The sequence below is a fragment of the Brienomyrus brachyistius genome, chromosome 18 (genome assembly GCF_023856365.1).
Source record: "Brienomyrus brachyistius isolate T26 chromosome 18, BBRACH_0.4, whole genome shotgun sequence".
Taxonomy (NCBI): domain Eukaryota; kingdom Metazoa; phylum Chordata; class Actinopteri; order Osteoglossiformes; family Mormyridae; genus Brienomyrus; species Brienomyrus brachyistius.
The window spans coordinates 8311506-8336945 of NC_064550.1; the positions used below are offsets into that span (position 1 = coordinate 8311506).

General features: G+C 41.8%; 1 protein-coding gene across 2 annotated transcripts; it reads left to right on the forward strand.

The window, feature by feature from the left end:
- Positions 1–19688: 19688 nt before the first annotated feature.
- On the forward strand, positions 19689–25215 carry LOC125712908 (C-X-C chemokine receptor type 5). 2 transcript variants are annotated; one of them, XM_048983478.1, is made up of 3 exons: positions 19689–19737; positions 20375–20483; positions 23667–25215. In XM_048983478.1, the coding sequence occupies exons 2-3, from the start codon at positions 20451–20453 to the stop codon at positions 24720–24722; spliced, it is 1089 nt and encodes a 362-aa protein (XP_048839435.1). In that variant the 5' UTR covers positions 19689–19737; positions 20375–20450; the 3' UTR covers positions 24723–25215. The 2 variants fall into 2 exon arrangements, with proteins under 2 accessions (XP_048839435.1, XP_048839436.1); XM_048983479.1 differs by lacking the exons at positions 19689–19737; positions 20375–20483 and adding an exon at positions 20517–20754.
- The last annotated feature ends 225 nt before the right edge of the window (positions 25216–25440 follow it).

The window sequence follows — 25440 nt, forward strand, 5'->3', positions numbered from 1 at the left end:
TCAATATCCACGTGACATCAGAAGCCATTTAAAATATATGAAACTTTTTCAAGAGTCACCTCCTAATGTTTAGAAACCCCCCAGTAGCTCCCCATTAAATACACTCTCCTGTTGTTCTGGTGTTGATTATCCGACATTTACTGGAGACTGGGATGATTTTTGGCTTGGCTTGGTTTCCAGTGCGCTCTGCAGTGATTGTGAAGGAGAGAATCTGGAGTGCCACTTTGCTTGGGGTGTACACCTGGATTCTCACCCTCGCCAAGAAAGTGCAGCGGCTTTTTGAGATCCTGCAACAGCAGAGAGGTGTGCCGATCTTCTAGGACCCACCCTCACTCTACAAGGGCATCATATGTGCTCTGGCCACTTCAATCACTGTCTACGTTATGAATTGTAAATTCCCTACTGTTATTTATTGCTGGTTCACTGGTACTGTTGAATTTTCTTGACTGTTCTCCATTGCAGGTGTGGCATGGGGGCATGGGGATTAGCACTGTTGCCTCACACCTCTGGGACCCGGGTTCGAGTCTTCGCCATGGCTCCGTGCGTGTGGAGTTTGCATGTTCTCCCCGTGTCACTGTGGGGTTTCCTCTGGGTACTCTGAGGGGAATTGGTGTTTTCAAATTGCCCTTTGGTGAGACTGGTGTGTGAGTGTGCCCTGTGACTGGTTGGGACCCCATCCTGGGTTGTTTCTTGCTTTGTGCCTGTAGGCTCTGGGATGGACTCCGGACCCCCAGCGACTCTAAATAGAAGTGGACACTGGATGGATGGATCTCTGTTGCTACACTGTTCACTTACTATATTTATTGTATACTCAGTACTCAGTCACTATGTGTGTATATAGTCACACACAGTAAGTACAGTGTCCTTGTCTTACACTGCCCTCTGTTTTTGTACAAATGTTTTGAATCCCTCCTTTTATTATCACTTGCTGTCTATGTTACACCATAGCCTTGAGGAAGGCTATCTCCGGCTGCAGCAAACTTGTATGCAGGTGGCCTATTTGACTTATAGGTTGGTGCTAATGGTAGCATGAGAGCTCGAGCCAAGCCTTGCTCGTACAGCCCACCGACTTGCGGTTTTCTGTGGAATCGTTCGATCGCACTTTTGGGCAGTATATCACTAATCATGAAGTACGCAAATGTGACACAGGCAATAGTTATTTTAGAAGAGCTGACAGAGCTCAAGGCTACGACCGAGCTGCTGATTTTATTGGGGTCCGAAAAGTTTTTAGACTGCTTTTGTTATTGCTATATTGTTATTGTTATTCTTAAGACATATAGCCACGTTTGGATATAATTAGAGACCCCGCATTTCAATAAGACAACTTTTGTAGTGGATTGTCAATCGCTACTTATCTTAATGAAGGAATGGGATGAGGGGAGTTAGCAGAAAGCCCTTCAGGCGACTTTACCAGGAAAGGGGCCGCAGATGAAACTCGCCTTTCATCTCTCTGCGCCATTTGTGTCAGCACTCACAGCCTCATTATCTTCAAAACACCCCTCTCAACAGGGGGACAATAATTGAAAGTCTGCCAGCCATTAGCCAGCAAGATCTCAAAATGAGAAATAATATGAAGGACGTATGAGGGGGAAAAAAAACGAAATGCAATTGTGTATTTGATCTGAATTGTTTTTTTTTTGTAATTATCCTACTTTATATTGAAGTGGAATACAAGGAAATATGTATTATACATGTTTATATAGCTTCCTTAACCATGCAGTAAATGCCTGGGTATATGTATCATGCTACCCAAATTAAGAATTCTGTTCTGCTATAGCAGAGTGCCATCATTTACGTGCAATTTTGCAATGATGACATTTTCTCAAAATGCAGACAGAATGTACAACACATGCAGTACTCTTGGTAACTAAAAAATTGACACGTACCAGTCCTGCTAGACATACCCGAAACAAAGCAGGTGCGATTCAGGCAGCAGTTTTCACACCTGAGGTTTTGTAATTGTATCCGAACAGCTGGTTAAGATTGTGTTTACTTCCTCGCAGCAATGAGAAAATATCACTGCTTTCCCTTGAAATAAGTCCCGAATCCAATTAATAAAGTGTAATCTGACACTACTGGACTTGTATACACACAGGCATCATATCATTTCATTTCCCTAGAGGCCATTAGGATTATTTATAATGATATATCATTCTTCTAGAACCTTTCTGGTGGTGCATTAGTGAGATCCCCATTATGAATTTCGTTTTTTTTTCACACATAAAAATTGCCGCTCAGTTGTTGAGAAACGAAAGAAGTGTGAAAAATCATTGTCTCAGCAGGAACACACAACAACATGTTAACGGATTCGTATCGCACAATACTACTGATTCTACAGCCGAAGGGGGAGAAGCCAGTTCCAAGAGCGAGCGTAGCAAAACTGAAAGTGGAATAAAGGGTTGGATTCTTGTTATGCTTCTGTTTTGGCAGGGCGTGACGAAGAAGGGAAAGGAGGGACGGTCCATGGAGTGGGTTACCACAAACATAACACTTTAATAACCTCAAAAAGAACAGAAAGGGAGAAGCAGAAGAGAAATGGGTCACGGGGGGCAAGAAAAACAAAACGGGGAAAATACGAACTAACTAAAAGTAACCACAAAGTAACACAAAACGGGGAGCAAGCCTGGAAAACAACCACGGCTACAAACACAGAGAAACAACTACAATGACTGACTGAGGAACAGAACAAAGGCAGACACTTACACTGATAACAAGACTAGATGGGAATAGGCGAGAACAATAACAAATAACCAATCACGAAGGACTCAGGGGCGACACGGAACAAGGGGGTTACATTTGCAATCAACGGGCACAGAGAGGTCAATTAACAGACACGGAAAAGGACCAAACATTAAGAAAAACAAAACTAAAAGAGATGAATGAACAGGGACCATAGTGCAAAAAATAAGGAACCGTAACAGAAATACCTGCACAAACATTAAACTATGAGAACACAAAACCAAACAAACATTTCATAAATAAACATTAAATAATAATTACATAACTGAAAAAGCGGCCCAGGGAGCAGGCATACACAATAAGGACTAAGGGCTACAAGACAGGGGAGGGAACAGGATGGCCAGTGACACCTGCTGGACAAACAGAGACAAGACCACATGGGGTAGGGCCAGATGGACACTGATCCTGACAGCTCCATCAACCCCTCCATCCATCCATTTTCTGTAACTGCTTGTCAGGTCCTGAAAGTGCAAATCCAGACCAAGGTTTTGTTTCAACCAAGCAGTTGAGTACTCTGTGACTGTGACTCAACTGGCTGGTTGAAACGAAACCTTGGCCTGGATTTGTACTTTCTGGACCAGACTGTAATGGATTGCTTTTGGGAGTAACTTCCCCAACACTGGCTAGCATATTTGATTTTCAGTTAACAAGTCCTGAAACTTCTAAACTTCCTGGGCCAGAAACTTCATTCTTCATGTTCTATCCATCTATCTTCCATAACCCCTTATCTGTTACATACGTCGTGGTTCATGTTATACATTCATAAAATCTACATTGCAAATAACAAATTACAAAGTGTGTCTAAGTGGGTGGTACAGAAGCCTCACACCTATAGATATTGATTGATCCGGCATAGATTCTTCTATGGAGTTGTAATTTGCAAGGGTTTCCTCTGCTCAAGAGGTATCCAAAAAGAGGTATCTATCTATCTATCTATCTATCTATCTATCTATCTATCTATCTATCTATCTATCTATCTATCTATCTATCTATCTATCTTTCTCAGGTTACATGCAAAAAACTGTGACACTTTACATTAATTGCACTTTCATAATACCTTAATAATACATTCGTAGAACATTTAGTGCACCTTCATAATACATTCATAGAACATTAATAAGCAGTATGTAAGTATACAATAGCATTCTAACATTCCTTAAAAGCCTTAATAAACATAAAAAACAAACATTATACGATTATATGATTATAATGTTTGTTATTGTCATATAATGTTTGCTATTAACGTATATTGAAGCTGTTAAGGTATGTTAGGATGTTAAGATGTACTTACATGCTTCTTATGAATGTTCTGTGTATGCTTTATAATGGCATTATGAAGGTGCAGTTAATGCAAAGCGTTACCCAACAAACGTAACAGGCATCACACAGGGCTGGTTATATACCATGTAGTTTTAATTATATATATATTTTTTAATTATAAATGTTTTAGCAAAGTTACTAGGGCTAGGATGGGGAAAATGGCTAAGGGGTACGCATCTCCTCCAAGGATTTCAGCCAACAACTGTTACACAAGCAAGACTAATCTGCCAGTGGCTTACAGCTGGCACTTGGCAAACTGGCCCATTACCATGCAGAGTATGGTAATAATGGGAGGTTAAAGCAATACCCTCGGGGCAATATTATGAAGTCCAGAGTTGAAGAAAATAAAACTGACTTAGTTCTTACAATCTGCTATAGGTTTCTAATAACCAAGCAGACATGGATCAGAACCACTGTTAAAAACAATGGTAATAAAATCCACGTAAGTCTCCTAAATGATGTGAAAGGTACCGGTGGCAGCTAGGCATCAGACACTCCTGGAGCGGATCTAGACGGTACACGCTAGGCCACAGGCTGGAGGGAATGTCTACCCAGAGCACAGAGGCTAAACACGGGAAGGGTGTTTGAGGGAAGACTGCCAGGCTGCGATACAGAGGACAGGACTGAGATCGTGCCTGGTTTACATGAACTGCTGTCAGTCACTAGTAAGAGCGCTCAATCACAGACACTAGGGATCGGGCGGGGGGTGTGCAGGGGGGCATGGAGACAGGAGTAGTGGTATTGTCAGCGGTGTTATGTGAACAGTTAAATTCGGGCAATGGTGCAAAAATGCAATACATTAGAGCAGAGGGCAGAAAGACAGCACTGCACATATTCGGGGGAGGAAATTTACCAGGATGTGTGCTGACAGAAAGCCTGCTTCTTCTGAATCTCAGCGTCTTGGTCTTTATGACCTTAATATAGTTATCTTTTCAATGCAAACATGCAGGGAAGGACAGAAGGATGTACTTCATGAATAAGCAGAGCCACATCCATTTATTTCCCACCACCGGGAACCAGTCCTACACCCCACTGCCCAGCCCCGCCCCCATGTTGAAGGCATGTGGTGCAGTGTGAAAAGCCCTGAAGCAGACATTTTGTTATTTTCTCTTATCTCCTCATGTCAAATCACCCAACACAACTTGGCATAAGGAGTCCTTGGAGTCAATGGTGTTTTCAGTGAAGGTCCTTGTGTATCTAAGTGGACGTAAATCGTCAAATTATTTCATGATTTGCCAAATCACTTTCGGTGATCCCTGCGCTACATGTGAGGTTCTCTGGCTTTGAAGAGCACACCGAAGGATGCGTAATAAACAATCATCAAAGCCAAAAGCGCAAAAATGATGATTAAAAGATTTCCGCAGATAAAACATTACCAACTGGTATTCACTGAGTACGCAGAAAGAACTCAAAGTATTCCATTGTGTGAAAATACCCCAAATAAACGAAAGAAAATCACTCAGTGGCATAGAACATATACTGCACACCCCCTTCAATATTGTCTTAAATTCCACTGAAAACAATTTGTTACATAACAAAGAATGTTGAACTAAAAAATGTGCATGTGGTGGACAGCGAATAAGACTGGTGTTAAAGAGGAAAACAAGAATTACGATCAAAATGCACTAAGCATAAAATCTTACATGGCTGAGAGAGGAGAACTTGGAGAGAAGCAGGTAATTTCTATTGTCAGCCGATATGGATTTCATTACATCTTTAGAGTGTCACAAGGAGCCAATCACAGGACACAAGGAACAAGCGTACTGGACATGCTTCCAGTTAGCTCAACTGCCTGCCACAGGGCACTGGGCACACAAAGTATGCATACAGTAGGATTGGGGTTAGATTATCCATCAATTTTCCATAAAACTAACCACTGCACCACCATGCCACACCCTCTTACACTGTCGTATATTATAATATAATAATAGTAATGCAGTCTTCATACAGCTTTGGTGTGGTCCTATTTCCCACCCTAAAAAACTTTTTAAATTTTTTAACTATTGCGTTATGATTATACACTTTTGCCACTAGGGGGCGATGTGCAGCTCTGCACCTGTGATTGGAAGGTCATTGGTTTAGATCTTCTGGCTAGCAGAATGATTTTAATGTTACCCTGAAAAATGCTCTGAGGGAGCTGGGCAAATATCTGACCCTGCACTTTGACCCCGAGTTTCAGTCATACTTGTATAATAATTGGATGTGACATCCAGGGCATGATGAGATATATGAAAACTGAAGAATTCCTGTGTTCTTGTACAAATAGCAAATAAAGTAGCATCATTTGCGTTGCTGTATAAAGAAAAAAAAATCTATAAATAACAAAGGGGGGGGGGGGGCTTTGTCTTACAATGTGACACAAAACGATTTAATAATAATAATAATAATAATAAGCAGTATGCAAAAAGTATGACAGCATGTGATAATTGTCTCCTGCCGTGCACTGAGAATCCCCGTAGCTTTTAGAACAACATCACCACCCCCGCCAGTGTCGTGTAGGAAGCCACAGAGCTGTCATCTCATTCGGCTCCAGCCTAGATATCGCAATCATCCATGCCCTCAGCAAAATTCCTGCCAAAATATCAGCGCATTCCTGGCCTCCCGCTAGTTTCTTCTTACGATCAGAGCTGGCACACAGCCCGGTTCTGAAAATCCCGTTCAGGCCTTGGAACAGTACTCCACCAACACAGTGCCTAGAAAAACAATATTAGTCGATATGGCCCTTCGTGATCAAGTCTGAGTGATCGAGCCATTCTACTGTTTCGACTGCAGGGCAGAAAATTCAACTAAAATTCAGCACAAATACACCCAGCTATACCTCTTCTGCAGCTGATTTGATTAGTGCATTATATTTTGAGGCGAACACTGACGGAAATGTATGTGTACTGTTAATAATGAACCCTTTCGTTCCTTTGCACATGTTCTTCATAATTTTGGGGGTTTAAGCAGTCTTGAAATTGCATTCTAGCATCATCCATTTACCAAGCGCTCATCCTGGATTAGGGTGGGGGCAGTGGCTTGAGCCAATCACGAGAAGCTTACATTACATTAACATTATTAAAATGTTTTTAGGAAGTACGGCCTTCTGTCTCTATTAAGGGAAACTATGCTCACTCTATCTTTGCATGAAATGTATTCATTGTATAAAATAATTCTCTGTGCAGCACATTTGCCATTAAATGAACTAGGCATATTTTGTTTAGATAACATATACGAGGAGGCATCTGTTATATAGCGTATAATCTATTTTTATATAGCATCTAATCTAGTGTGTTATACAGCATTTAATCTATTGTGTTATGTAGCACCTGATCTATTGTCTGTATTCTGTCCAGATAGATCCAATCTCCATATCCATATTTACAGTTAGATTGTTTATTATATTCACTTTACATAAATGTTGTCTACTGTCCTGTTACTAAGTGTTTCTCCTATGTCTTGTTACCCTGTGTTGAATTACCCAGTATGCAGGTAACGTGCAAGTAAGCTTTACCCAGTACTTGTTCTGGTACAAATGAGAATAAATCTTTTGAATCCTTGAATCTAAAATCTGAATTTAAAAGTCTGGTTAAAGTCAAAACAACCATGCAGCTGCAGTTGATATTAGTTAAAACAACATGTGGGGTTTTACTGTCGCACCAGCCATATTCAGTGTACAGTGTACAGTGAAATTCCACCCACCACTACACCGGCCTTTTCTGGAGTATAAGCCTTTTTGTGCTGCTTAAGTCAGGGAGGTTAGGCCTTTTTCTGACTGCTACAGTCAGGAAGGTTAGGCCTTTTTGGGAGGTTAGGCCTTTTTCTGACTGCTACAGTCAGGAAGGTTAGGCCTTTTTGGGAGGTTAGGCCTTTGCAGCCTGTTGCAGTCAGGGAGGTTAGTCCTTTTTGTGCTGCTTAAGTCAGGGAGGTTAGGCGTTTTTCTGACTGCTACAGTCAGGAAGGTTAGGCCTTTTTGGGAGGTTAGGCCTTTGCAGGCTGTTGCAGTCAGGGAGGTTAGGCCTTTTTGTGCTGCTTAAGTCAGGGAGGTTAGGCCTTTTTCTGACTGCTACAGTCAGGAAGGTTAGGCCTTTTTGGGAGGTTAGGCCTTTGCAGGCTGTTGCAGTCAGGGAGGTTAGGCCTGTTTGTGCTGCTTAAGTCAGAGAGGTTAGGCCTTTTTCTGACTGCTACAGTCAGGAAGGTTAGGCCTTTTTGGGAGGTTAGGCCTTTGCAGGCTGTTGCAGTCAGGGAGGTTAGGCCTGTTTGTGCTGCTTAAGTCAGAGAGGTTAGGCCATTTTTGGGAAGCTACAATCAAGGATGTTAGGCCATTTTTGGGAAGCTATGGTTGTGGAGGTTAGGACGTTTTGGGCAGCTGCAGTCATGGAGGTGAAGCCATTTGGGCAGCTGCAGTCAGTGAGGTTTAGGTTAAGGTTAGGGTTCCTGCAGCTGTTTCTTGCAGCCTGAAGGCCAGCACTGAGAGACACAGGACAGGCTTCTACCCATGTACTAAATGAGGACCCCTAAGAGTTACCATACCACCTTACACACGGTACACTGCTCACTTTACATTTTACCTTATGTACTGTACAGTTACTGATATTTCTGCTTTTTATTGCCTTATTTTATTATTTATTTATTTATTTTTAATTGGTATTTTAATCTTATTTATTTTATCCTATTTATTATTTTTCTTTGTATTTCCTTTTGAAGCAGGTGGGAAAAGCATTTCATAGACACATATGTAAATTGTCAGCAAGGGGATGGTAGAAACACACAAAAAAAGAGCGATGATGAAAATGATAACATTTGCCGAAAGGGAGGTGGCTACCCCAAAACAGACTCTGTGCACCAGAATGCAGAGGATTTCACTGGATGCTCTAGAATAAATTGTGTTTTGGTCTGGAAGTGGACCCGAGTCCACCGGTCGAGTATCCCTGATACAGGCAGTAGGTTTACCTTTACATGATGCAAAACAGTTTTTGGGGGGTTGGTATATTTTCAGAGGTAAGGGTTTTTGTCATTCCTTTTCCCATGGGGTTAGTGACCTCCACATGCATCCCATGACACCTCCAAGTCCTGAGCCTTCACAATTCCCAGCTGAGAGAATCAAAGATCAATCATTTCCTCTGCACAACCCAAAAAAACCCAAGTATCAAAACCCTTGTTTCATGATTCCACTTCTAAACTTGTGTTAGTAAACATTGTGTTAATCTGGAAGCCTCAGTTTCAGTGCTATGATTCATGAGAAGATAAGATTCGACTCTTACATAAAAAAATATGGCGTAGCAGGCTACACTGCTTCTGTACATCTCTAGGGTTGGGGCTTTGAATCACAGCAGCTCTGGCTGCCTGTTCTCTGCCCCATCGCCCTGGTCTCCTACAGTATTCACAGCATGTCTGCGTGTCTCCCTGTGATGGACTGCTGTCCCATCCATTGTGTCCCCTGCCCTGTGCCCTGACAGACAGACGCAGACAGACAGACAGATGGCTCAGTTTGACCACATACTGAATAAGCTGGTGAATGACACATACATCACCCGCAAATTGCCACCAAAGTGAAAAAATGCTAGCTGTGAATACGGCAGATATGTGTCTCCGTTCATTCTAAAGGAAACCCTGCAGCATTCTGCTATCTGCCTGCAAAAGCACTAAAATGTCTTCTTCTGGAACAGACCTGATACTGAGTTCATATTCCTTACTCTGGCTTCGTGATTAAGGGTCAATATTGTGACAAATACTGCTTCTTACCTTAAAAACCTTATACAACGCAACGTCCATTTTGTAGAACACGGTCCAAGTGTCTTTTATTGCATTGCTCACAAAATGCAGGCTTATATCTTATAACTAAGCAAAAAATTGTGAGTGAAAATTCCCTTTTTTGAATATGTCTGTATGTCAAATGCTCTATTTTAAAGCAGAGAGTACAAATCTGCTCATTTAATCCGAGTTGTGCCAAAATGTGTAAGGAGAGAATCTATCCCGGCCAAAGATCTGATTATGAGATAAAAAGTCATATATTCTAAGCTGCCATAGCCTCTGATTAAATAAAGCATGATGCAAGATTTCGTCTTGTCTCAAAAATATAATGGGCCTTGGGGAGAGATTGCTTGAAAAGCCATCTTAGCCGAAAGGTCTTCCTCTAAGAATGTCATTTATTCCTTAGCACATTCAGGAAAATGTAAAGGAAAAGAACCATAAGCCATATAGATGATTCCATTAGCTTCTGCTGATCACCCAAAAGCAAAGCAATATGCAGAATCTGATGAGGGAATGACACGGATATTTTTGGTGGTCTCTGCTCTGTCTGTGTGGCACATGCACGTTCTCTCTGTCTGGACCCCTTCCTGCAGATCAAAGACATGCTGCTAGGCTAACTGGCATCTCCAAATTGCTGTTATTGTATGTGGCCTGCAATGGACCGGCATCCCATCCAGGGTGCAGCCCAGCCGTGTGCCCTGTGCTGCCTGGGACAGACTCCAGGCCCCCGCTCAGGAGGATAAGCAGCTAGAAGACAGAAGCCCCCTTGCTATAACAAAACAATCAATCTTATTTAATTTCACAAGCCTCCCGTCCATTTCTTTTCCTTGTCATTTTAATGTTGAAAAATGATTTGCAGAATAAAAATCATCATTATATTAAAAATTTGTAAATTTTTTTTTTTTTAAAGATTCATGCAAAGACCATAAAACATTGCGGCGGGGGGGGGGGGGGGACCACCACACACCAGCAGAGGGCGATCAGCATTAGGTAGGCTGCTGGTAACCATGGTTTCCTCGCGGTTCGCCACAAGGAGTGTGAACAGGAAGTAAATGCGGGCCACTAACTGCCCCTCCCAGGAGGTGGCGCAGTCTTCCCCTGCGTTTGGGCAAAGGTCAGAGAGAAGAAAAGGGGTAATCAAGATGGTTATGTGCTCTCTACTGACAGAACACACCAGAGAATTACTGAGCAAGCCCTTAAAGCCATCCACCTGCTTAGTAGAAGTGATACTTTACTAATCCCTGGGGGACATTCTCTTTACCCCATCATGCTCTCCACAAGACACATGCACTGTAGGTGACAGCAAGCTTGGGGGGAGCTCGCTCAAGGGCCCACAGACATGTGATTGTTCCACCAAGGCTGGGGTTCAAACTGGCAACCTTCTAATCACAGTCACAAAAGCCATTATGAGCTACACACCACCAGCTAAGGCTAGAGGTGTATCCCCCTAAATCAGCAACCATGCCCCCATCATCACTGCAACTGATATAAATCTACGCACATTTACCTGTAATCCCTGAGTAAATCGCATCCCTTCCAGTGTATTTATTTCCAAAGTGCCAATGTTCCCCCCTTAACCTTTTTGTAATGATGTCCCTAGTTCTGTGGGGTGTCTGATTTTTCTCCTGCCAAAGATTTCAGTTTGGTTTGGGGCGAGTTAATCACAAACGCTCCTTCCACATTGGTGATTCACCACCTTTGCCCTAATTCTGTCTCCATTAGTCGATTTGCCTCCACCATCTGTGTAGCAATGAGGAACAAAACTCCCCAACCCCCTTCCCACTATTACTTTAAAAAGCAAATACATTTGCCCCCCCCCACCCGCCCCCCCAGAAAAGCGTGCGTATTACGGAGACGCTCTTCATTTGAATGCAGACTAATGAACCCTCATTAATTTGTGATTGCTTCAACTAGTAGGTATTTAGCATTTACAAGACATTTATCACTGTCACTCGTCACTGGATATGAAGGAACAAGGACATTTTCTGTGCATCATAAAACTGTTTGTTATTTAGCATGTTAACATAAATCACAAAATGTCAATGTGGACAGTGCGGTTGTTCTACATCATTATTGACCATCCACAGCTACATTGAATACGTTCAAGGCAGATGTTTAAATATTCCTGATTTCTCTGCACCCTCCAAATAACCTGCTAAGTTGCGAAATGCATTTCTGTGGCTCTGGCTCCTCAAAGCACACTGCTGCCTTCTTGTGGAATAACATAGCTGTTGTACCATAATGATCTATGAGACTTTTCAAAGACTCTCTTAATTTCTTACCTTTGTTTTGTCCCATACCAAGTAAAATACAGTGTTAATTATAACATTAAATAGCTCAGTGGTCTTGAACTTTACTCCGAACATTCATCGCATTTCTGGACGCTAAAAGTTACCCTGTTACCCTACATGATCACAGGTTCCTGTGCTACCGCAGGAAAAGAAACACACATTCAGAAGAAGTCAGTTACAAAGCCTGTTCTGTCTTGTTTTTCATTACTGTGTTTATATTCCGCAGCTTGTGCTGGAGCAGGAATAACAGGAAGCCAGCTGTCCGCATTAGTGAAACGGGTAAAACCACAATGCATGTGAAGAGCAACATCCAACTGAGTGGCAAATAAATACTGTGCAATCCATCCATGTACCTTATCAATGATCTTTGAATGAAAATCAGTCTGAGTTACTGCAGGGCATGATGTGTAGCCTTGTGCAGTTGGAGTGCTGGATCTATATCATTAGAGAAGACATCACCCACGGCATTTCTAAAAGATTCACCTCAGTCGACAAAGACGCGTCATTTCAGTGTTGATCGGTGGTAAAGACAAAAGAAACATCAAGTGAAGCCTTTGAATGTGATGAACGTCGGTAAAACATCATAATTTCAAATAATCTGCGATGGAGGTCTGAGGAACAGGCTATCGGCAAACCAATCACATCTTATTCAGAAATCAGTGCAGTGAAAGGTGTTACACAACATTCTTGGGCTATCACAACAGTTTCGCTTTTCTTTTCTTTTTGATTCCAGTCCCTGAAATGTCAAACTGTCGGTCATTGACTTGAGGAGATCACTTCTGCTGGGTACCTCTAAGTGTTTATCGAAAATGATGTGAGTTTCCATGGTATCAGGGACCTGTTAGATGTTTAACTAACATTCTGTTTCAGCCATTTGCCCTGGTCAGTGTCACAGGAGCAGCCTGAAGCCGATTCCAGGCAGCACAGTCCATCACAGGTTAACTGACCATGTGGAGAAACCAACCAGCCCAACTGTATGTCTTTGGACTGCAGAAGGAAACCCACACAGCACGGAGAACGTGCAAGTGTCAGATGCGCAGAGCATAGGCGTGAACTCAGAGTCTTTGAGGTAATGTAACCATGTTACCCACTAAAGCACAGTGCACTCTGCAAATCTCACACGGTTTCTAGCTCAGTCTGAACACTTCCGATGGGAAAAAAAAGTATGTTTGCATTATTGTTTATACAATGAAATGGAAATGCCAGAGACAATGATCAACGCTGTGGTTAAGTACTGCACCTATAACTTCAGGCAAAAGAAAAGAAAGCGTGTTTCTCCATCCAGGGCTTGACTCATCTGCCTCATTTGCATACTAGCTAGCGTTTTCTAAAATGGCTTTAGAGGGACTTTCCAGACCTCAAAACTTCCATTTCCGCTTGAAGAGACCCCAGTTTGTTAATTTGTGAGTTTTAAATATAAAATTATTAATGCATTTATTAAAAGGTGGGGTAATTAAATAAATGCAATTACATAAATGCATTATATTTTATGTGTAACCATCTTCATAAATTTAATTTTCATTTTATTTATATATATAAGTACTTTCATTATATATATATATATTTCATTATATAAACTGGGAAAAAACAAATAAAGAAACAGATACAGATATTGAGGGAAAATGCCGTGACTTTCTACAGCAAAGATATTCAAACATTGCAGAGTCATTGTATGAATGACCATTTGGATCTGACTAAAATTTGAGACAGATCACCCCAAAATTGAAGCATAAAGTGATAGAAAAGCGAAAGGCATTCGATTTGCCAAAATTCTCACTGGTACTCCTCGTTTCATTATGGACAATGTTTCTACACTGACTTCAAGCAAATTGATAGCAGGCATAGATGGTCAGTAGATTATTCGACAAAAAAACAACAAACTTGAAGCATTCATACAGTAATTGTTGGGATTGTTTATGGGGGATCTGTGTGTTCCTGTTTTGGCCTGCAGGGGGAGCTGAGGCTAGTTCGGTCTTGTGCTGCAAAGGGGAACAACTGGCACCTGGATGCAATTTGAACAACAAGAGGCACCTGGGTGTGAAGATGAAGATCCGTCTCACCCCGAGAGATAGAAAGAGTGTGTGTGTGTGTACGGATCAGGCGCTGGCTAGGCCTAGATGATGCACTGTATAGTTTGTTAGGTTCTGGGTCTATCTACCACATTAGGTCATAGCAGAGACCCCATTTTGTATATGTTACTCCCTTTGAAAGCAGATAGCCAGGGTTTTGTTTTGTTATATTGCCTATGTAGCTGTGGGGGTGGGGGGGGGTTATGGGTAGGGGAGGGTTTTTATTTCATTGGGGGCCGCTGCGTACCCTGGGCCTGGGTAGACTAAACAAATAATTCATGATCTTAAAACCTTTTGAAATTCTCAGTCTTATGTGTAATAAGTCATACATATCCATCGTCCAAACCGTTTATCCTTCTGGGTGTTGGGGGCTCCAGAGACTATCCCGGAAGCTATGAGCACAAGGCAGGGAACAGACAAGGATGGGAGGCCAGCCCATTGCATATATTATTTTGTAATTTTGATATTTTGCTTGATGGGGCAGCATGGTGGTGCAGTGCTTAGCAAATACGCCATGCCAAGGTCCACTCCATTATACCATAATACCATTAAGACCATTGCCATGTCTGATGAAGAGAGGCTCCCAGATCATCTGCTAATACCAAATATATGTATGGATGTTTAATACTGTATATTTAATATGTTTAATAAGTATTCCTGTTGGGGCGGCATAGTGGTGCAGTGGTTAGCACTGTTGCCTCACACCTCTGGGACCCGCGTTCGAGTCTCCGCCTGGGTCACATGTGTGCGGAGTTTGCATGTTCTCCCCATGTCGTCGTGGGGTTTCCTCCGGGTACTCTGGTTTCCCCCCACAGTCCAAAAACATGCTGAGGCTAATTGGAGCTGCTAAGTTGCCCGTAGGTATGCATGTGTGAGTGAATGGTGTGTGAATGTGCCCTGCGATGGGCTGGCCCCTCATCCTGGGTTGTTCCCTGCCTTGTGCCCATTGCTTCCGGGACCTCCCGCGACCCAGTAGGATAAGCGGTTTGGAAAATGGATGGATGGATGGATATTTTACTTTTGTATTAAACCTAAAATATACTGCATCAGGAATCTTTTGATTGGCTATTGTTACGGGTTGGGTGTCCTCAAGTGGAGGCCATAACAATAATGCAATTGTAAAGGTCAAAAGGTACAAAACGAATTACTCGATAAAATAACTGCCAAATTAAAACAAAGAATGCACAGAAATATTAAGATATGACTGACTTATCGTTTGTCTTATTCCAGTCCCTTCCTATCAATCTCAGCATAGCAGGCCTACTTCAGGTACACCGCCAGTATCAACTTTCACACTGCAAACACTTTTTGGTTAGTTGAGACATTGTGGCTCTGCCTTTTGAAAGAAAGTGGTTAGATTATTCTTGGTAACTTGTGGTTTGTTGGTCTATGATGCTACTGTATTGTATACAATACAGGATTACAGAAAGCAAACTTACAGTATACAAATAGTTTATAGACGTAGGTAATTAGTTCTTTAGCATAAAACTTAAACATAAAGTGCTGGTATGAAACTTGGAGTTTGGTGGGAAGTATCTGTGCCAAAAAACTACAGTGCACACTGTTTATGTCCAGTTCCAGTGAACTTTATTTTATAAACTACTTCAAGAATAATATGTCAATAATATGTTTACAGTACTAAGAAAAAAAGCGAGATCTTAAATACGGCTGTAATTTTTTAACATCACTTATATTTAACAGAAACCTATAAGGAACAGATCAGATAGAAAATAAGAAAGATCAGATCGAATTGAAAAGTAGTTGAATAGTAAGCAATCTAGGTCAGATCGGGGGGGTGTTTTTCGTACGTGGATTACTCGTTTAGCCGGATGTAATTGTTGACGATTTGGCATGATCCTGGATCTGTCGGTCTTTCGAAACTCTTGCTGGATGTGTTGTCATAGCAGGGTTTGTGGAGGCCTTCCCATGGGTGTAACGTTGCCACTAGAGGACAATGCCTATTCTGTTGACGCACCACGCAGGCTTTTACCAGTGCCTCCACCTGTGCCCATGTTTGGCCACCACATGTAACTACGTGCCAACCCCTTCATTCTAGTAATGCCAGGGTGTGTTTGGTGAAGCTGGTTCAGTAGTGCTTGGCGACCCGGTGGAGGGATTACTACTCGACCTCCCCACAGTAGGCATCCTTCCTGCATGCTGAGCTCATCCTGGCGCTTGACAAAGGGGGTGAAACCCGGGTCTTCCTCTTTCGTCGGCCACCTTCGCAAGATATAATCTCGTACTCTGCTCAGCACCGGGTCTTTGTCTGTCCATTTCTTTATTTGTTGTGCCTCAACCATCGGCATCTCACTATCGTCGGATAACAGTACTCTATCTTCCTCCTCAGATGCATTCTCTCCATTCAACCTTCAGTGGCAACCTACTCAGCCCATCTGCATTCATGTGATCTCGGCCCGCCTTGTACACAATAGTGTAGTCATGCGCCCCTACAGTGATTGCCCATCTCTGGATTCGTGGAGACGCTATCCGTGGTACAGCCTTCATTTCGCTGAATAGTGAAATTACTGGCTTGTGATCTGTCATGATCGTGAATTGTCTACCGTACAAATATTTGTGATTTTTTTTTACACCAAAAACTACTGCCAAGCCCTCTTTTTCCTGCTGTGAATAGTTTTTTTCTGCTGCACTTAAAGTCCTTGACACAAAGCCGATGGGTCTGTCCAAACCCTCAGCCATTTGATGTGAGAGTACAGCACCCACTCCATAAGGTGAGGCATCACAGGCTAAGAGGAGAGGTGCCTGTATATCCGTTATAGCGAACAAAACCACAGCTGAATATCACCTGCATGCCACGCTTCTTGTAGGCGGAGCCTGCATGTCCGTTATAGCAAACAAAACTATAGCTGGATATCATCGGCACGCCATGCACCTTGTGAGTGGACTCCGCATGTCCGTTATAGCAAAACAAAACTACAGCTAAAAGAGGCCCTGGGGACCAAATTGTTTGTCCGTTATAAGCAAAATTCCGTTATAAGCGAGTCCACTATAATGGGATTGTACTGTAATTATTTTGGAATTAACTGGAATGCTGAGACGTGATTTTTATAGGCTTTATTATTGTAATATGTTCTATTAAACACCTGCATGCACCAATATGTGTGCATGTCATTGGGACATGCAGTGGCACAAAAGCCGAAAGAAAACTTGCATTACTGTCTAAACAATTGAGAAATTCCTTTGTGCTTTAGTATTGACTAAACTATTCCAGGGTGCTTTTTTGGGGGAAATATATTATATTGACTTAAATGAACCTACAATGTCAACTCTTATCAACCTCATGAGCCAAAGTTTTGATGCACTGCGACTTTGGCACATTTAGAGAGGTGTGTGCATTCCGGGGGTGTCGGAAATTGGTGGAACATGTCAACCCAAATATCGGAAAAAACCCCTTGCCCTACCTTCCTTCACAGTTAATACATAAATACGTAATTGACACTATGCTCCTTATCTTTCATTATGAATTTGCACATTACTGAGGTCAATTCGCTGTGCATTCAGAATGCAAGGACGATATCTAACGAAGACTGTAGTCACGTTATAATTTTATCACATGGATCAGTTATTTTTTAGTTAAGTGATGTTTGGTTATGAAACTGTACCCTTAACTGCGTTAGTCTTATTTTAAATTAACAGTATGAGCCAACAATAGCGATAAGGGATAGCTACGACAGGCTCAGACCAACCTTATGGAAGAATATCTTACGGAAGATATACGTAACTAAGAACATTTCGGGAAAGACATCAGAGTGTTGAGACAACTTAAGGTGGAACTTACGAACGACGTAGTGTTAAGGTTTCGGGAAACCCAGGCCTGTGCATTTCCAATTGACAGGAGTACGTGCAAACTCACAGACCGGGGAGGTGAGAGGCAATAATGCCACCCACTGAGCTGTCATGCAACCCGAAGCTAACGGTAAATTGCAGTGAAATTACAGTAACACTGTACACCGTGGTAACCCCCTCCCCCTCCCACACACACACACAAACAGGTTTGTATCCATATTTTTGTGGGGACTCTCCAATCATTTCTACGGGAAATACCCGAATCCCAGTAATGACAGCCTTAACGCCTCCCCAGCCCTAACCTTTACTAAAGAAAACACAAGATTTTTAGCTTTTGAGTTTTTTGGCTGCAGTCACAGATTTTTATAAAACTGAGTTTCATGGAGACTGAAAAATATGGCCCCCACAATGTCAAAAATAATAGGTTTTTATTACATTGTGATAAAAAAGGGGGCTTTTTTGAACCGAAACAGGAGTAAGGAAACTAATAAGACCACGAGGGGTCAAAATGGGAAGATTAGAATGGGGAAGGGTGAAACAAGGACTGATGTCTATGATCATACTGGGGAACACAGGCTTGGGAAGTACTTATATACAGGACTAACGAGGGGCTGACACAATGCAGGTGTGGACGGTTAGCACAGTAGGGTTGGGGAGGAGAAGACACACCTGGGAGATTTAGGAGTGATTGGGAGTACCAGCAGCGACCCCTTCTGGTCATACCGGGGGATGAACAGGTCATGAAAATATAAATGACCACACACACACTTGATCAATCGTAGTGCCTATACAGACTTACTCTTAAAGCACAGACATCCCACCTCTCATGGAAGTTCCAGGGGTCTCCCGCAAGTTAGCAGCTGCTCCCTGACATCCGTGAATGACACGCAATGTCCCAGAGGATTCTCACTCTGCTAGTACCATCACCCTCTAGTCCGAGTCAGCAAATTTTACGACCAGCACCTTGAGGTTTACAGGACATAGTACTGCCCAAGCCACCCTGAAATCAGTATATCAACAGCTTCCAACTTGCCAGCTGGCTGGAGTGAGATTTTCAATTTGAGACATATCTTCACACACATGCACATGCATTTATAGGCATGTAACAGTTTTATTACCCTGCGAATAGCCTGTAGGATGTGCAAAGAACCTCAACGCTTTTGATGTAGCTAATTTTAGGCACAATGGAATAATACAGATTTGCCGTAAGATATCTTGCGTGAGCATGAGAGTCAGAAAGTGTGAGGGTAGCGCCGGATGTGTGAGAGCTGGCAGCTCCACATGCCTAAGGACTGATTTAGGTGGGAAGTAAAACACTACAATAACATGGTTTGGTAAAACGTGATAATCATTCACATAGCTACTAAGAACCGGTTATTCCATATCCAGTGTTATCTTATCAACATATTGTTCCAATTAGGAAACAAAGTTGGGGGCCATATGGTAGTACAGTGGTCAGCACTGGTACCTCACAGCACTGGTACCTCACAGCACTGGTACCTCACAGCACTGGTACCTCACAGCTCTGGGACCAGGCTTCATGTCTCTGCTCTGGTTCTGTGTGTGGAGTTTGCATGCTTGCCCTGTGCGGGTGTTGTGTGTTTATACTCTAAAAACATTTTGAGGTTAATTGCAGTTACCAAGGTGTGTTTGTGTCCCTCCTGTGATGGGTTGGCACTCTGGGGGGGGGATTATCCCTGTGACTTCTGGGGCAGGCTGCAGAACCCCAACCCTGAGTAGGACAAGTGGTTTCAGAAAATGAATGAGTAAAGAAGCTTGAGGTTTGAATTATGAATGAATTCTTACAGATCTTTAAATTTGTTAGAAAATTAAAATATTTACATAACCAAAATTTGTATATGTAACTTGTTTTAGGCTGAGCTAGCTGTAACTCTGATCCAGACGTTCACTGCTGTAGTTGCTAATACAATGACTTGTTGCTTAGTGTTGTTGGGGAGTCAGAAACTACTGATAACCATAATATCTGATTTCCCATTTCTGTGCAGATGAAAGGAAACTTGCTGGCTCAAATGTCACTGTAACATTTAACTCGTTTACAATAGTGTCATACTTGCCTTAGATGATCTCGCACATACGTGGTTGCCCCACGGGAGCTGGGCGGCGGCATTACGGTTAACCAACGGGACCCTAAGCAAAACCCTTATGTCCAAATGAGCGATCAAAGTAAAGCGGAGCGCAGAAACTAACTACGGACCATGAGAGGGGAAAACTGTTCAGATTTATAATAATAAGTAAAAGATATATCAGAGTTAATTTATATGAATGCGTTTTAAAATATAAACATTTGAAATTATATCATTATAAGTCGTCTGCGCATATGCTTGTGTTTATATGGCTGCGTTCGCGTTAACCAGCAAATCTTTTTGCGGCTAATATTTTTCCTTCCACCTCCTTCAGTGAAGTAGGTACGTGTTTGACTGGAAGTAGTGTTACACAGTCATTATCTTGTTACTGGATCAGCTGTTTGGGCGCCATGGAAGTCAATTTAACATCATTTCCGAATGCGGTAAGTGATTATAGTATTTACATTATAGTGTATTATTTAAATGCCGTTACGACGGTTACGTGGGGAGGCACTTATCTGAAAATAGACTGATGATCACAAGTAAATGTTGTTATTAATAACTTAAGTGGCCCGTAACAGTGGGATATTAATTGTTCGATTGCTGATACCATATTGGAGCGAACAATATTATAGGTCAAATTGAAGAGGCAATAAAAAAAACTCATTCAGTCAATGTGATACATTTTCGAGAATTTCTGTGAGCTCCGTGAAGGTTTGGAAATTTCACGAAAGTTCTTCGCTGGTTATATGTATTTTTGTTCCTAATAGTGTAACATAGGTTGAGGAAGCGTAATTTTATGTCTTTGATGGTGTCGTTATAAAAAACAACAAAAACAAAATGCACTGAATGACTTTTGGAAACTTGTTCTTCGATTGTTGTTCAGCATATCATTATATATCATTAATCTAGTAAAATGTATAGGTATTAGTATCGAAGTCTTAATACTTTATTGAGTCCCCATAACTATTGTTATGCGGGGTTGCTTTGTGTGACGTTGCAGAACATTCTTTAGCAGTTCGTTGATAAGATAACATAAGATAAGTTAAGCAACAGGCTACTTATTTTCCTACATTGTGTTTTCCCAGTAATACTATTGCACACGGCTTGCTTGAAACTGAAGGTTTATGAAGTTTTAGTTGGGGCAGAATGAACAACAACATGCATTTTTACTAAATGTTACTACATACAGTACTGTGCAAAAGTCTTAGGCAGGCAAAGAAAATGATGTTTAGATTGTCCTCGTGTTGGTGTAAAACTATGATTTTATGCCTGTCAAAGTGTGTCAGCTTAGCCATTTCAGAACCTCTGCTAAAATGATCCTAGTATTTGCAGCGACCGTAAAATACTAGCCATGTATTTTTCGACTTGGCCACTAGCACACCTCATGCAGCCAGTCAATCTGTCACTGACTTTTTAAACCAATGTATTTAATTATTTAATTGAGCTGTTGGTGAAATTTAACAAAATCATGGAACGGCTGAGGTGCCCCTGAGGAGAAGTTTGGGAACTGAAGCGGTGTTCATCTAGCCATCCAACTAGATACCAGTAACTTTTTAGAAAACAGAAGAAATTATTACTATTTTTTACTGTTACTCTTATTTTGCACATGTTCTAATGTGTCTGTTGTGTTTTTTTGTTCTAAGTCAAAGTACACTTTCTATCCAGATAAACAGCTTTAAACATTTCTTTGGACTGCCTAAGACTTTCGCATAGGACTGTATAACTAATACAATGGTAATTGCCTATGTATTTATGCTGTTATAGTGATTATAAGTAACAGAACACAAAGTATAGTTGAAATTTACACCAATAGGATGCAGAACACCACTGGTACATGAGCTAGAAACTTTCTCTCTGTGTTGCTGAAATCCTTGATGTCCATTTAGCACAATCAGTGGTGCAGCCTTTCCAGTGTGTTAATTACAGTATATGTAACATACTGGAAATAGACCAGTGGTGGTCAAACTTGAACCTAAGCTGTTTGTAATAATTTATTTTATTATTTGTGTTTTCAAAATTGAGAAACTGGGTAATTGATTTACCCTAATTAATTTGAATACAGAGTAGTACTGGTTGGGGTTCAAGATACAGTAAGACAACTGTCAGGTTCAGCGCCCCCCCGCCCCTGCCCTCCGTGTTCCCCTCCCGTTTGGCCAGCAGGTGTCACTGGCCATTCTGTCCCCCTCCCTGTCTCTTGCCCTTCAGCCTCAATGTGCCTTAAGTCCCTAGTGTGTTTCCCTGCTCCCCTGACTGCCACACAGGTCAGTGGGCTGAGTGTGCGGCTCAGATACTGTTCCTTTGTGTCCAGGTTTGAGGCTGTGTCGAGACCAGTCTCACCTGTATTTTTGGATATTTGTTCCCTAGTGTTTATTTTGTGAGTTTCCCCAGTTTTATTGTACTTATTTCTGTGTTAGTATTTCCTGGTGGAGTTTCCCCCAGTCCTCGCTGTAGATTCTTAGTCTTTAGTCCTTGTTCGTTCTCTTAGTTCTGTGTGTTCTTAGGGTTTTTGTATCTCCCTCGATTGGTTCATTGATTAGGTTACATCTCTTCCTTGTTTTCCCTGTATGTCTGTGTATATAAGTGTCTTCCTCTCTCTGTGATTTAGTCTGCCATTGAAATGTCATGGAGTAATGTTGCCATGTGTTTTTGGTCCTTGTTCCTGTTTCTGCTCTATTTGTAGTTTTGCTCCCTGAGGCCTGTGCTATGAAGCGGGGTTACTGGCTTATCGGGGTAACTTGTCGGATTTAAGGTACCACAATTTAAATGGACTTCATTTTACTTAAATGGACTTCATTTTACTTAAATGGACTTCATTTTACTTAAATGGACTTCATTTTCGTTCACTTACATTTTGCCCAGACTACCTTAAATCCGACAAACTACCCCGATAAGCCAGTAACCCCGCGTCGTGGTACGGGCCACTGGTTGTGTTTTCCTCATGATTTTTGTGGCTTGTTTAGTATTAAGTTCTGTTATAGTTTTCTGACCCTTTGTGCTCCTTTATTTTGTGTGATTCCTAGTGTTCTGTACTTGCCTTAAATAAAACCCTTTTGTGTTGGAGTCGCAAGTGGATCTTTACCACCTGCACTATGCCCCTAGTCCGTAACAATAACAGATTTAACTTTCTGATTCACATCTTCCTGGTGGTCTTTTTTTATATACAGTTTGTTATTGACAATGTATAGTGACATGGAAGAAATGCTGGGAAACACTTCATCAATAATAATTAAAAAATAAAAATAATAAAAAACATACTTTTTTTACTTCTGTACTCATTACCATAACTGTCAAAACAATCAGTTAGTTCTGATAATTCTTTCCACCAGTTGATCAGTTCTGTGTGCCACTAATCAAAGAGCAAATTCCTAAATCTTCCTCAGTCCAGTTCATAAGTAAGTAATATTTCACTGAATTTTGTGAATTTTGGCAAGTTGGACGAAAATTCTTTGTAACATAAGATGAGGGATTCTGACGTTAGGTCATTGGCAGTCTCATCTCAAGAACAACAGATCATGGGCTGAGTTTTGGGAATTTGCTCTTCAATTAGGTTAAGTGATTAGGTATTTCAGGTAAATTAGACAAATTAGGTAATTAATTTTCTATCTTTTTTTGTTTTTGTGCAGTTGGAAGAGCCTTGGAATTATTATCCAAACTACAGTGGATGGCCAAATGAAACAGAATTTCCCTGTGATAGAATAACAGACATGCACCTGTATGAAAAAGTTGTCCTACCTATTTTGTATATCTTGGTGCTTCTCGTGGGTTTGACAGGGAATGGCCTGATGCTGGCTGTCCTGCTCAGTAGCGGCAGGGGCAGCATACGCATCACGGAAGTTTACCTGATGCACCTGGCTCTGGCCGACCTGCTCCTTCTCTGCACTTTACCCTTCATCCTGATTTCCAACATCCACGGTTGGATTTTTGGGAGCTTCTTATGCAAAATGCACCACGTCTTCAGAGACCTCAGCTGTCACTGTGGGAGTGTCCTGCTGGCCTGCATCAGCTTCGACCGCTACATCGCCATCGTACACGCTGTGCAGCACCTGGGCAATCGACGCCCTTTGAGCGTTCACCGGATCTGCGCCGTGGTCTGGCTGGTCTGTTTGGCTTTCTCTCTACCCAACACGGTGTTCCACTGTGTCGAGGAAGAAATTCCTAACTCCACTTTCCTGATGTGTGGATTGTTTGGCTCCGACGGGCACACCAGCAACTGGCTCTTTGCAACCCGCTTCATTGCCCACTTGTGTTTCTTCCTGCCTTTGGTAGTCATGACCTATTGCTACTCAGCAGTTGTGTTCACGCTGTGCCAAAGGGGGACCAGCCGGGAGAAGCAAGGGGCAATTCGTCTCGCCATGATCATCACCGTCATTTTCCTCTTTTGCTGGCTTCCTTACAACATATCCCTGCTAATGGAGAGTCTCACCATTTGGAATATTACAGAGTTGCGCTGTGAGAATCTGAAACTGCTCGACAAGGTTGTCGTGGTATCAGAGAGCTTCGGCTACATGCACAGCTGCCTTAACCCGATTCTCTACGCCTTCCTGGCAGTCAAATTTCGCCGGGACCTCTTGCGTATGCTGAGTCGCTCGCCCTGGCTGAAACGCCACCTGGAAGCGGACAGGATAAGTTCGCTGTTCACGTCGGCGAGAGGAACCACCACAAGCAGCAGCTACGTCTGATACCAAAGGCTGTCTTTCATCTTCTGTCCACCCAAGATGGGTCCAGCTGAACATCGACGAACAGCGAGTGAAGCTACTTCCAGTCAGCCTGAAAGAGCCTGAACGAGCTTGAACAAGTGAACAAGTGTGGAATTTTAGCCCATATTACACAAATCATGTATATATTGTACATTCTCAGGTTTGTTTTTCTTTTATCTTGTCCAAGTTCATAGCAACATTCATATTCACATGACATTTTGCAGAATTAAGTACAAAGAAAGTGTTAAATACAGAAGCTGGAATATTATCTACTTTGTAATATCCCCAAATATCCCTATCTGCATAAATAACCAATTATATATGTGTGTTATTTTCAGTATCAAAGCAGCAATATACCCACTGGTTGTTAAGTATTGTTAAACAAAAAAAAAGGTGACTAATAGTATTAGACTAATATGTAATTTTCTTTTCTTTTTGATAACTGATGAAAAAATAAAGTTTTTTGGCAAAGGTTTATTTAGTTGGTGTGAGTGCGTGAGTACATCTCAAAAATGTTAGGTGTGATGGTTTTACCTTACCCATATTTGCCCCTACCCGCGCTACAAATCCAAAAGAAAATGAAGTTTTTGCATGCCTCTATTACTGCACATTTATTCGTAACACGTGCAAACTATTACAAATTGTATTTATAGCACAGAAAGTAAATCTGTTCAAGTATATCTAAATTATACCTTATACC